General features: G+C 41.9%; 1 protein-coding gene across 1 annotated transcript in view; it reads right to left on the reverse strand.

The window, feature by feature from the left end:
- Positions 1 to 12826, reverse strand: part of HHLA1 (HHLA1 neighbor of OC90) — a 34305-nt gene extending 21479 nt beyond the window's left edge. The window contains exons 1-2 of the mRNA XM_068933767.1: positions 12680 to 12826; positions 1686 to 1809 (exon numbers count right to left, since the gene is read on the reverse strand). Of these exons, the coding sequence (XP_068789868.1) occupies positions 1686 to 1809; positions 12680 to 12826 (271 nt within the window). The remainder of the gene's footprint in view (positions 1 to 1685; positions 1810 to 12679) is intronic.
- Positions 12827 to 13161: the final 335 nt, after the last annotated feature.

The raw sequence follows: 13161 nt of genomic DNA on the forward strand, positions 1-13161 counted from the left end.
CTGTGAAGTGGAGAAAGAGAAGACTGAGAAACAGTTTCCCCTGTTGAGCTACCAAGTAAATCCCAGTTGAGCTCTCAGAATGGGCTACTTTGGTTCTCTCATTCATTACGTCTCAGAAATGGATGGACATAAGCACTGCAAAGCAGGCCATAGAGCATCTGTAACAGCAGCTGATCAAGTGCCTAAGAATAAGGATGTCCCAAAGGACCTGCCAGCTAAAGGGAGAAAGCAGATTAATCATTAGGGCCTATTCCCCTAACTCAAGTATCAAAAAAAAAAAAAAAAAAAAAAGGTGGCAAGCTGTTATAGACATCTGAACTAGGCTTGCAAACACAATTGATCGTAAGGCACATCGTATAATAAGGCTAAACCTAAAGGAATTGGCACTGGCTGCGTGCATGTTGCTTGTGTGCATTCAAGAGAGTGCTGCTTGCAAGAGCTGTGTTGCTGGGAAGGGACTGGAGAGGGACCAGGAGACTGGACTCAGTTCCTGGGGTTCCTGGGATTCCCTCTGTGACTAATGAAGGCAAGATGCAGAGAAGCAATTTGGGTATCATAGGATGAGCTGAAGAGGCTCCCTATCCCACCAGTGGAGCTGAGTGCCTTCAAAGAGTAATCCAGAAGGCTCCCTAAATGATCCAACAATAGGAAATGCCAAATTCATATGCCTCTCTTATGCTCGAGCTTCTCAGTTCATCCAAGCTCCTCAGTGAAAATCCTCTCCAGAGGGTTGGTGGTGAGGAGGGCTCACAGTAGTGGTGGTGATGCCCACCTCTGTGTTATAACCTAATGGGCAGAGTTCTCATCAGGGAGCGGAAAACCTGGACTCACTTTCTTCTTCAGCAAAAGGAAAGCTGTAGGACTGGAAGCAGAAGAAGAAAGAGGAGGTGTGACGACATAATCTGTCACGTTGCACCGAGGCTGGTGACATAGGGGTGCTTATCCTTATGCTTACAAAAATCTTTGCCTTCTGCAGAAGACAGTTTCTGGATATATTTCTCTCTATATATATAAAAGGGAGGGGGGGGGGGGAACGGAAACCTACCCTAGGGATAATCCATGGAGCAGGGACTGCAAAACCTGGCTCCTGTTCTCATACGAGAGGCCACATTTGAGATTTGCTCTTTACAAAGACACCAACCAGTATTTAGACTTTAAGGGCACTGTTCCCTCAGCTTAGATACCTGATGCCATTTGAGATGCCTGTCCTGGCCCACGTTGTGTGGTCTGTATTGGCCATTTGACGTGCTTGTCCCACTGCTGGTCCACAATGGCTAAGATTTTTTTTTTTTTTGTTCTGTGCCCCATGTTGTTGTCCTTTGGGCGTCTCAAATACTGCTAGACAATTGTATTAACAACGCTCACTTAATGTGACCTAAATTTGGACTGACAAAACCTGACTAAACCTTTTCTGTCTTCCCATATAAACCTTTCTAACTCCAGATTCATAGCATGAGAGCCAAGCATACACCTTTGCCATCATCTCTCCTGACCTGCTGCATAACATAGGTCCCAGAGCTCCAGCCTATCAGTCTTGCCAACACAGGATGAAAAGCACAGAGAATCAAGCCTCCTTAAATCTGTTAGGGTCACAGATATGGGAACAGGGGAATCTTTCCGGTTATGCAAAGAGAAGCATTTTTGTTTTTCCCAGAGGAGCACGAATTCGTAATATTCAGCCTTACCTACGTTCCAAACCAGAGAGAGACATAAAAATCCCACGCACATCTTCACTGGCACATGCCAGCAGCACCACCGCATTATGGACTCTGACTTCCAGGGGTCTGGCTGATCTAGGAGATCTAGGATCTAGGAGAAAAAAATACTATTTTATTTTGCTGCTGTTTGCAATATTGTATGATTTTGTTCAGCCCTGGTCCCAAATGTGGTCATGGAGAAACACTAACTCTCTGTGATGCTGAGAAAAGGTTCACGATGTCACTGGCAAAGAATTAGAAATCTCACAATCAGTATTTCCTTTGTGTGTGTGAGCGTGTCAGTCTCATGAACTTTTTGCATTTAATGCATGATTTTGAGTCCTACATAACAGGGACTTGTGAGCTCATTTACACAATCCTCTGTTCTCAGGCACAATGAACTCTGCCCAAAGCACGCTAACAGATCAGGTGCCCACACCTTTCTTGTTGACACAGGATTAAACTTGTTTATCTTCAATTTTAGAGCTGATACCAATCCAGCTCCTTTTCTGCAGAACTGTTGCCTGCCCAGCCATTCCTGGTCTTGTATTTCCACAGGTAAATGTTCTCACCAAGTTGTGTGCTCTGTTGCCTTACCTAGTTGCTTGGGAGAGGTTAACGGCGCTCTGCCTTTCAGACAATGACATGCTTTCCAGGCTCCAAAGATTTAATTAGAGCTAGTCAGAAAAAAATAAGGAAAGGCCTTGAAGTGTTCCCTCCCTTTTTGTTTGGAATATTAGAACATGTCAGATAGCTGCATAGTTGTCAGTGCTTGAAGAATCGTATGAAAATTAATGAAAAATGTTCACCTTTTTTCTTCATGTCAGCCAGCTCCTCTGAGAGTAGCTAATCACGTAAGTACACAACAAGCCATTATCTTGACGATAATACTGTTTTATTAACAAACTATTATCATCGTGTTTAAAATCTTCCTCATACTTAATTCCATGGAAATAGCTAATTTGTACTGAACGGTTCCAAAGAGACTGTTCCTTGAGATGGTAAAATGATACCAAGCACTTCTGTGTGGGAAATGTCTGTGTTTGCTCGTCTGATGAGTCAGAAGTGTTGAAGTGCCAGCTCTGTAAAGTCAAACAAAGCTCTGAGAAGCTTTTTTGGGCGTTCATCCTATCTACTCAGTATACCTGGCTAATTTTTCTTCTCCAGGGATATTGTCCTAGTAGCCAAGTCTCAGGAAAGGAATACCTACCTTTTTTATCCCAAGCCAAGCTTATACTTATCCATAGTTTCTGCAGAGCTCGTGTGGAAGCATGGGGATGAGGCTGAGAGAAAGCTGCAGCCAAGTCTCACTCCACAGACTTCACCATCCACAGTATTTATGTGGTCTGGACTAACTATGTATGGGCAGAGTCCAGTGTCCCATCAACAAGTCTAGCATCAAAAATCCTAAGCTTGGCCCACCTAGTGGCAATATTTGGGGTCTTAGCCCTAGTTGGACTACAGACCATGTGTGTTTGTTAGCATGAGGATCACAGGGCCTCCCTGCTTCCACTATCCAGTATTATCAAGCCTAACGGGTCTTCTAACAGCTTTTTCCATGGATCTATGTACTCTGTAATTAGGGGGTGAGTTTCTGATGTTAGCTCAGGCCTCCTAAGATGTTAATATGATGGGAACAGTGCTAATATAGGCTTCACTGAGGTAGGTGTAAAACTAATCCAGGCTTCTGTGCTCAAATATCTTTTTTTCTTCTTTGGTTTAGCTGTATGAAGTGGAGAGGGACTAGTTAGAGACACGCCTTAGCCATGCTAAATCTGAAGAATTGACTTGGCTTTGCAGAAGTGACCATTGGCAGGGAGAGGGCTCCGGAGCTCAGCTGGGATTGTAGGACAGTGGATTCGGGAATAATATCAAGGAGAAGTTTGTAACCAAGCAGGAGAGTTTTGGAGCAGGAGGCTACAGTGGCTGATGCACATAGTCAGTGGAAGTGGGAAGTAAGGTCCTGTAGGGGGGAGCTGTTGTGTTGCGTGATAAACTGAGCTCAACAGCAGGATGGCTTGCTGTTTTCTTAATAGACCTTCGTGAATTATTGTTCCTGTACTACGAAAATTGACTGTCATTTTAGCTGTGCGAGATCTGCTTCAGACTTAGTCGTGGCAATGACAGTTCAACGTTTCTGGGCAACAGATCTGCTCCTGAACACGGATCTCATAACCTGTTCCCCTGCACACAGTGTGTGTGGCCAGGCTACATTGTCAGCCCCGTCTCTGTGCGCATCAGCCCAAGGACCATCAGCATGAAGTACGGCCAGCAAACAGTGCTGCCACAATACCGTTACTGCTGTGAAAGGTGGCCTTAGCTCAAGGTTCCCCCTTCGTCCAGACTGGCAAAAGAGCACAGACCTCAGCCCTTCATGAGGATATCAGCTATGTTGTGAGAGAAGGACTCAGACCTAGGAAGTGGGAGTAGAGGGGGAATAGCTGAAGAGCCAGCAGGAGAAGTGGAAGTCTGAAAAAAGGCAACAGCAGAGAGATGTTTGGAGAGAAAAGAGTAAACTGGTAGATGTGAGATGTAAATGTGGCTTGAGGGTGACTGCTCAGCTGGAAGATGGGAAGATGCATGGGGAGCATAGGTTTCACTGATTGCTGTTTGGAGAACCTGTCTGTGTACCAGCTACCAAGGGACCAAGCGGAGAGACTAACCCCACTGTCCTCAATATATCTGAGCCCCTCATTCTCTCGCTGCATCCTAGCAAGTGTCAGGAGAGACCTCATATCAAAAAACATTTCTTTAAAACAAAGAAGTGGGGGAGAGAGGCAGGGGAAGAGGACGTCAGGGCTCCCCCGCCCCACTTTCAGTCTGCCCCTACCAATTGGTGCTCAGTGCTTGTGCGGGAGTGGGGAGACCTGATTTCCAGGTCTTGCTTCGACGAACACAAGCTCTCCCGGAGTCATGCTGACACTAACACAGAAATCCTTGACATCTGCAACAGGACTTCACGGACTGATGCGCAATTGCAGCTGTTCAACAAAGGTTCACTTGTAAAATGGGTAATAGGCTGTAGATAATTTCTTAACAAGGGTTTAACTTCATTACTAATTTATTTAAGCTGACAAAAAGCTGTTCAAGGTGGTGGGAAAGTGAACTGACAGAGGACTCGGTAGAGCCTGCGAGAGTAGGGGCTAGAGAGAACACATTTTCATGAGACAGAAGAGAGGTGAGAAGACTAAGAAACAGAGGAATTGTCTTAAAACATCTCAGGAGAGAGAGAGAAAGAGGAAAAAAGGAGCTATAAAAATAGCAAGAAAATAGAGAGGGGGTGAAGTACAAAGGTGTGTTTGGAAGAACCCCATGGACATGGAGAGACATTTTCCTGCTCACCTGAATTTGCAGCTCTGCCTGCCGAACTGCTGCTCCACGCTAACTGGCACACAGTTTTCTCCTCATACAATATTGCTTTGCATATGTGCTTTTCCACACGCTTTACTCTGAATTCCTAATTCAGAGCAGGCATTAGCGTGGTCATAACATCCACCTTTACCTGAGGTGTGATTACACACTGCAGAATCAATCAAATAAAACACCTAATGATTCAGACAACATGCAAACATAAGCTAGAGGCACAACTCACAATAAGCCAAATTGTGTCATACTTCCAGGAAATAAATATTAAGTAAGTTGGTATAGAATTGATGCAAGTTTCTGCATTTACAGGAGGAAATATTTTGGCTGAAAGCTGTGTTGTATCTTCTGGCCGGTACAAGATGCTTAAAAAGAAACTGCAGAGAAACTTCAGTAACACTACTCCATGACAAACTGCTCCTACTCCTGAATAGTTAGGGACGGGCTTAAATTTGATGTATTAATTTTTATCTGCTTTCTAAAGTCTTTTTCTAGATTTAGCTTCTGGATGTTTCTGCTGTCCAACTAAATTTTGAAGCCAACTTTGAAGATTATCCCTAGAGCCTGATATATCTCATCTCTCAGAAATGTATGAATAATATGAGTAATAATTCCTGTAATAAACATCGAGTTTGCTTCACATTGGTCATCCAGATATCTAATTTCTATCAGGGACAAATCTTCATTAAGTTATAAATGTACCTTTTTTGTTTGCTAACGCAAATGACACTGTGCAAATAAGAAACCCGCACAATATTCAAACTCAAATTCAACCTCATTAACAATTTCCATTTCAGAACATAATGAGATTCATAGGCACTAAAGGAACAGATGCCGCCACAGCCATGATGAGACAGATAGAGAAACCCTACAAACTGAGTTTCAGTGAATATTTGCCTTCGAAAAATTTTTCTGCTACAGGTTGCAGGTCAGACTTTTATTTCAAAATACTGCTTTTACACCTACTGGATACAATAATCCACCTCTTGTGTTTATTTCAAGATGCAGGTTATTACTAGAATTCATTTTACTTAGACCTGTTGATCCGGAGGTTCCCTGAACCACTGAACTGGAGGTTTTAATCTAGTTCAGATTACTTTTATTAGTTCATTAAAATTTTTTATTAAATACCTAATTGTTATTCCAGATTAACAGTAATCTTAAACCAACGTGTTTACTAGCTCCGCTTCATTTCCACTCATTTTAATGTGGCAGGTAACCATGAAGACTGAAGTGTTTTCATTTCCACAGTACAAAGGGAATGCAATCAGATACCAACTGATTTTCCCCATATCTTCATGCTAAACAGAGCAGAACACAAGTTAAGAGACCAAAGAAATAAAAAAAGGAAAGTCCTTGAGTATTGATTTCCTTGCCTCTATTCAGTTCCAAAATCTAAAGGCCGTCCCTAGGTTTAAGAACATCATAAAATACCACGTCTAAAGAAATATTCCATGTTAATATGAATATATGTCAGTGTTATTGTTATGCACTCAATTAAATTGCTACCACCATCACTTTTTAACTTCATATTTATTTGTAGGAGAATTTAAGCAACCACGTAATAAAAATATGTTGCATTTGCCACATTCCCATCGAACATTATTTGCACAGTCAAATGGTTCCCTTCAAGTACATTTGAAACTACCAAGATTTGGAATAGCAAGCAATCTGTTAATATCAGTTTACCTGATTTCTGTTGATGGAGATGGTTATCTTCAGATCCTATATAAAGCCTGAGGCTGTCACTGGGTCTTCATAGTCACTGAGTGGAAGACTTTGAGAGGACAGGCTTGGCGATCTTGCTTTAAAATGCTGTGAAAATTGTTATCCTAAGCCCAAAAGGAGCTAACTAAATGTAACCCAATCATAAGCAAACAGAGTGCCTGTTGAATCCCTAATGGAGTGACTCTGTGGCCGTTCAGGTTAGGATAGGAAGCCACTTTTGGCAGTAATGACTTGAACTAACAAACAGAAAGGATTTTTTTTTTCCCTTTTAAAGGGACAGCTCATTTTACTGTAATTGTGCCAATGCCACCTTCAGTGGGGAGGAGAAGGGGAGGTTAAGCCGCTTCGAAAACTCTTTAGTCAGCTTTGGAGTAGCAATTTAAGCATTGCTGAGAGACTGGAGAAGAAACTTGAAGTGAATCTTAGCTATAGCAAATTAGAAGGAACAAAATGACAGATAATACCAACAATTTCCTGGAATTGTGGTTAAGTGATGACAAAGCAAGAGGGAGCTGGTCATAACAATGACATAGGGCAGTTTCAGCGATGCTGAGTGCTGTTTAGTATTATCTGAGAGATAATCACAGTTGGAAGTAGTTGGTGAAATTCTGCTCCCATATACTGTCATGAAAAGCAAGCAATACCTCTGAAATTAGTGGATTTAGACCCAAGACAATTAAAAGCAGATAATTATCCATTTGGTAGTTTTAGCGTAGGCCGCCACAAACCTCAAAGTGAGTTAATGCTGTCGTTGCTGCATTCAAAAATTGTAGCGGGCAAATGTGAGCAGTTATTATTAAGCAGTATCTATCTGAGTAATTTAAGCATGCTCAGGAGTCTTCCTCGATGCTCAGCTCTATTGTCATACCGTGAAGCTCTCTTACCAACCAGCACAGGGTGGCTGCACACAAACCGCCTATTGGGACGGTCCTGGGCTTCTCCTCAGCTCCTGCGCCATGGTTGGGAAAGGCGGTGGAGAGCACTGGTTGGCCTGGACCAGAAGCTCTCTGGGATTGTCCTAACAATTTTATATTATGGGCATTTGGGCTCCAGGGCCTGGGAATGCTCCCTAGCGCCATTACATTTGTTCCTGTAGATCAGGTATGTTTGGCTGCCATTTCATTAGCTTTCTTTTTTAAGTGGATTGTCCTAATCTTGCACCTCCACCAATTAAGGTAAAGATAACTGTGATGAACCCCAAAGGACGAAGAAACTTACTGCAATTGCTAAAGCGCTTTGGTGTGCCAGCATGTCAAATATAAGAAAATCATTTTGCTGGTTTCAGAATGGTATCGTAGTTATCGGGGGTTCTGGTTTCCCACAAAAAATAAGTTTATCGGAACTTGTTCTACATGTAGCAGAGCTGTTTTCTGTTTGTCCCTCAATCCTATCTTCACCAAGAACTTCCGAATCTGATGCACAACCATTTAACAGAGGGATAGCTTGTAAATCTGATGCTTTGATGCTTACACTTGTGCATGCATGCGCGTGTGTGCGCGCACGCACACATACACACACACGCATGCACACATAATTTTATCCTTACTTTCTTTCACTTTCATGATGAAGCATTATCTGTGGAGATGTCACTGCATCTAAAATAATCTAATTCTTTGTAGAAGTCACCAGTATGATAAAATATAGATGTTCATGAATCGTGAATAAATGCTGCAGCTTGAGAAATGTGGCAACACCTTTTCTTTGACAAAACTTACCTTACTTTCACTGATTTAATTACCACTTGCTCCAATATCTCATCGACCAGAGCGGGATGAAAATCTTCTCTGTAATAGCTGACAAAACCATGTATAGTCAGGAAAATGTGTGTGCTGGGATCAGTTCCAACCGTTTGAAGTTTGGCTATGAAGATAATTTGACTTTCAGCAGGTTTTACCTCATGCTGTGTTTCATCCTGGGACTCTGTAATTTTAACTTTCCCCTGCTGCAGAGTGATGCTCAGGTGATCAGGGGAAGGGGCTTTGTTCAGCCCCAACTTTGAATCTCAGGGACAATGCTGAGCTCTCACTCAGAGCATCACTGAGTAAGCAGTTTTCCCACGAGTATAGTCTTTAAGCACTTTCTTTTTCCAGTGTGTCTTTGTCTCGACAGCAATGATACCATAACTACCGTCTCAAAATCCATAACAAGAAAAAAAAAATCATGTTTAAGGTGTGCTCAACCATATAATATGTACTTTAATCATCTATCTTAGCAAGTTGCTGAAGGCTGCGCAGGATAGGTCTGTCACTAATGCAAGTTAAGCAAGAACACATTCAGGCCAGACCCCTGTGATTTAGCTGTAGGAGAGCAGACAGCGTGGTCTGAAGTTCTGCAAAGAAAGGAGAAATAAAAGTTTGAAAGTTGGTGCCTTATTTCTCTGTGGGCAGAGAGCAAGGAGCGTGGAAGCAATGCACTGCTACTTTCTTACGGCTTTTCTGCTTAGATAGTTTAAACCCATGCTGCTACGCAGCAGTTGCAATGTGTATTAGTGACTACAAGGACTCCAGCAGCATGTTCATGTGACTTGCGCCAGGGTGAGCAACCAGCATCCCCCTCCACTCACCTCTGCTTCCAGTCCGTCCTCCTCCTCAGAGACTTCTGCCACTGCCACCACCTGGCTGGGGCTTTAACCACCTCTGACCTGAGAGGTGAGCTGCGGCACATGGCCTCCTCTAGAGAAAATCTTGCAAGCCTGCCTATCTAACATGCCTGATGTGACAATATATATCCAAATATATATATATAAATATCTCATCAGATGCTAATATGGAATAGAGAATGAAGCCTTGTTTAAAAAAAGAAAAAAAATGAATCCAAGAATGCAGCAGATGATCATAGTTTTAACTTTAATTACACTTTATTGTTCTGTGATAAATGCTTCCATGAAAACACTTTCGTGTAGCTGTTTAATAAACTTTATTTAGAAAAGTAGCAACTGTACAAATTATACTTTTTTTTCTAAAAAAGCCTGATTATAGTTCATCACTTCTCCTTTACTCCTCTGCCATAATAACTTTTACAAGCTATTTAGTTAACTCTATTTAGAAATACACTAGCTCCATAAAGTTCCTTTTTATCTGAAATTAAATTTCAGAGTGTGTTAGTGTTACTTTTAAAATTATATTTTATTTATATTTGCATAATTTTCATTCAGGACAATTCTCTAAATGCATTAATGTTTTCTCCCCTTCTTTCAGAAGATGATTGAAAAAAGAATTCATCTCGTAAAAGGATAATTAAGTATACATATTAATATTAATTTATTCCTTTATTCCTGTTTTTAAAACTTCTTTCCCTTTTTTTTTTAATTGAAAACACATCCCATTCTTTATAATAGTTTTTCTTCAATATTTCTCATTAAGATTTTGCTAAGATTGGGACTAACTGCACAAAAAAATCCTGAATATAATGGTTATCAAACTCTACAGCCATACAATTTCAATACTTCCAGTAAGAATATTTTATATATTTATGTATCTAAAGTCACTAACAATTCTTTGTTTTTGAAGGTATCTGACACTGTAAAATATTCATGAATCCAAATATTTTCTTAAAGAAGGAAGGAAAGGGAGAGAGAGAGGAATAAAGGAAGGTAGAGAAATTACGAAAATATATAGTGACAACAGCATAGTGGACTATGAGTTGCTTTTGCCATATTCACAGGTAGAAGCTCACCTCAGCTGGAAAATTAGAAAGAGGCTGCTTCTCAGAAGCACTTTTTTTTTTCCTACTATCAAACTCAGATTCACTAGCTTAAGCAGGTCGACGTTTTTGCACCAGGGATGCCACAGAATTTCAACAGCTGAAGACTGCCGTTGCTTGTCCCATAGAAGATCCATAAACTGCATGAGAGCTAAATGGCTGGGTATTACTGTATTCCTCAACAATTTTGTTGGCACGTTGTGACCAAAAAGTCAGAGGTAGATTTGCTGCCTGGGTTGGTGGAGCAGAACATATTTGCTGAGATATACTCACTGGACAGTCCTGAAGGGAACAGAGCTGTTGTAATGACCTTTTTACAGACCTGTGCCACCATATTTTCACCCACAGCATAAATGTCTCTCCAGAAAAGCAGTGATTGAAATTTCCTTTGCACTGACAACATAACTCTGTTTTCCAGTCCATAAAGCAAAGTGGGAAATGCAGAGAATCAAAATCAGTTCACCGCTGATGTGGTGCTGATGATTTTGCTTTCTTCCCTTAGTGCTATATACATCCTATGAGATTTTCACAGACCTTGCACTGCTTCTTTCTGTCTTTCAAGGCAATAGTTAGTGACTACGGGCTCCAGATTTGTAAATCTAGAGCCTGCGACAGCTTCGATTAGATAGAGAGAAGTTACAACAGTCCAGAACATGCTTAGAAAATATTCAGTGATTTATCCAGTGCTGTTATTTCCGATATATTAGGTGTCAGACAAACTGCTAAAGTAACGATGCCTGGGAACTTGCCAAGGCACTCGCAGCACATCCCTGTGATCGTTTTCTTTTTCCATGAGCCCTGGTCTATGTTCTGCTAACCTTCTGCACCTGACATAAGGAATCAGGAGAGAGGCTGAGGTGCTGTCCGGACCCACTGGGCTACCAACCATCAGGGCCACAGCCGTGAAGAAACCTTCTTAGAGGGCAACTTCTTAGCAGCAGCCCGGCTCTCCCACTGGTCTGTGCCATGGCACTTGGCATTCCCGACTCCTTCCCTTCCTGCTGTCCACCAGGATGCTCAATGTTACTCAAGAGTTCGAGTAAGTTGAGCTAGCTTTCAGGACTAAGGAAAGAGTCCTGAAAATCAAAGCACTGTAATAAGCACCCTGAGGAGAAAGACAAGGACACATTGAGAACGTCCGCTCCTGATGCTGTTACTTATGACACCCTGGAGGCACCAATATTTACTCTTTCTAAACCACTGAGAAGCCCTATTCTCATTCTGCTCGGGCAGAGAACAATTTTACGTACCAGCATCAGGGCCATATAGACACAGGCAGAACCTGCAGGAGTGGAAAGCTCGCTGGAGTTAAGCAGGGCTCTGCCTGAGGATGGATATCTTGTCTTGTTCTCAATTCAGAATTCGTTTCTTAAAAGATTAGAGCCAGCTACTTAGTAAAACCTCGTGATTTGGTACGCTTAGGTATTTGGGTGAAAGCCAAGGAGAAATTTTAATGCGACATATTTCAGCTCAGGTGAACAAAAGACAAATGATTTGCCTATTGTGACTGTGAAATATTCATGTAAATGTCATTGCTGTGGCTGCCTGCTTTTCTTTGCAATAGAGCTCTGCTGCGTAGTTTGCTGCTCAGTTCAAACCGGGGCCTTCACTACTACGGTTACTAAGTAGTGTCAATACATGCTAATGTTGTATATAAAAGGATGTGAATGCATTCGAAGCTCCTTTGTACTTGCCTTGACAGAAACGCAAGAAAGAAAGAAGATGTTAGTGCCGTACGTAGTCTTTAGAGCTTTGTGGCGAACTGAATCCAAGAGATTCAAAATTCCATGCTCCGGTAGATTAATTTTAAAAAATGCTGTCAATCTTTGTAAAATTTGTTGGAAGTTCGTTGTAAGAGCCAGGTGCTGATCCTGCTTAAATTGCTTGGATGCTGTAGTGCTTCGGGATTTTTTTTGAATCATTCCCAATTTACAGTGATATAGAAGTAGGATCAGAACCTGGCCTCTAATCACTGTTACATTTCAAGTTTTGAGCAGAGTTGGTTGCTTGGTGAAAATCGTGAAGCAAAAGTCACAGGATACGCCGTAGAATTTTCTCTCTGGATCCAACTACATTTTTGGAAATAGGTCGAGCTTTGTGTGTTCTCTTTCCGTCCCTTTCAGGACAATTACCGTTCAGCCTCCTCTCTAAAATGGTAGGATGTGATTCACCTCACCTCGTTCAGTTACCTGACAGAGATGCGTGAGTCTAAGCTGGTTATCTCGAACTCTATAGTTCAGAAAGTCAGAGACAGGCACCATCTGGGAGTGCTGCTCTGAGTCATCTGAAATAGGATGGGCTGAGCCATCCTCTGAAAAGGGATGATTTTCCTCCATTCATTATGAAAGGGTCTAACTAGAACAGAAATCAGTGTCTTGCACTATGCATGGAACTGTTACGTGACTGACTGCTGCTATTGAGAGAAATCAAACCCTCAACATCTGGTACTTCAGCACTGCATTGATGCATAGGAAATCTCAGTCTCCTGTCATTCGTTTCAGGGAATGCTTACAGCCCAGCCAGGTAAAGGCCTTGCAGTGTCTCTTTCCTTCCCAAACACACCAATCCTCCTGCAACAACGTGAACCCAGTAATGTTAGTTACACGTGTGTACACACACACTTCGTGCCTTTTCCAAGGAAAGTCAGCTACTATATATATATTTTAATATC

Source organism: Struthio camelus, chromosome 2 (genome assembly GCF_040807025.1).
Source record: "Struthio camelus isolate bStrCam1 chromosome 2, bStrCam1.hap1, whole genome shotgun sequence".
Lineage (NCBI taxonomy): Eukaryota > Metazoa > Chordata > Aves > Struthioniformes > Struthionidae > Struthio > Struthio camelus.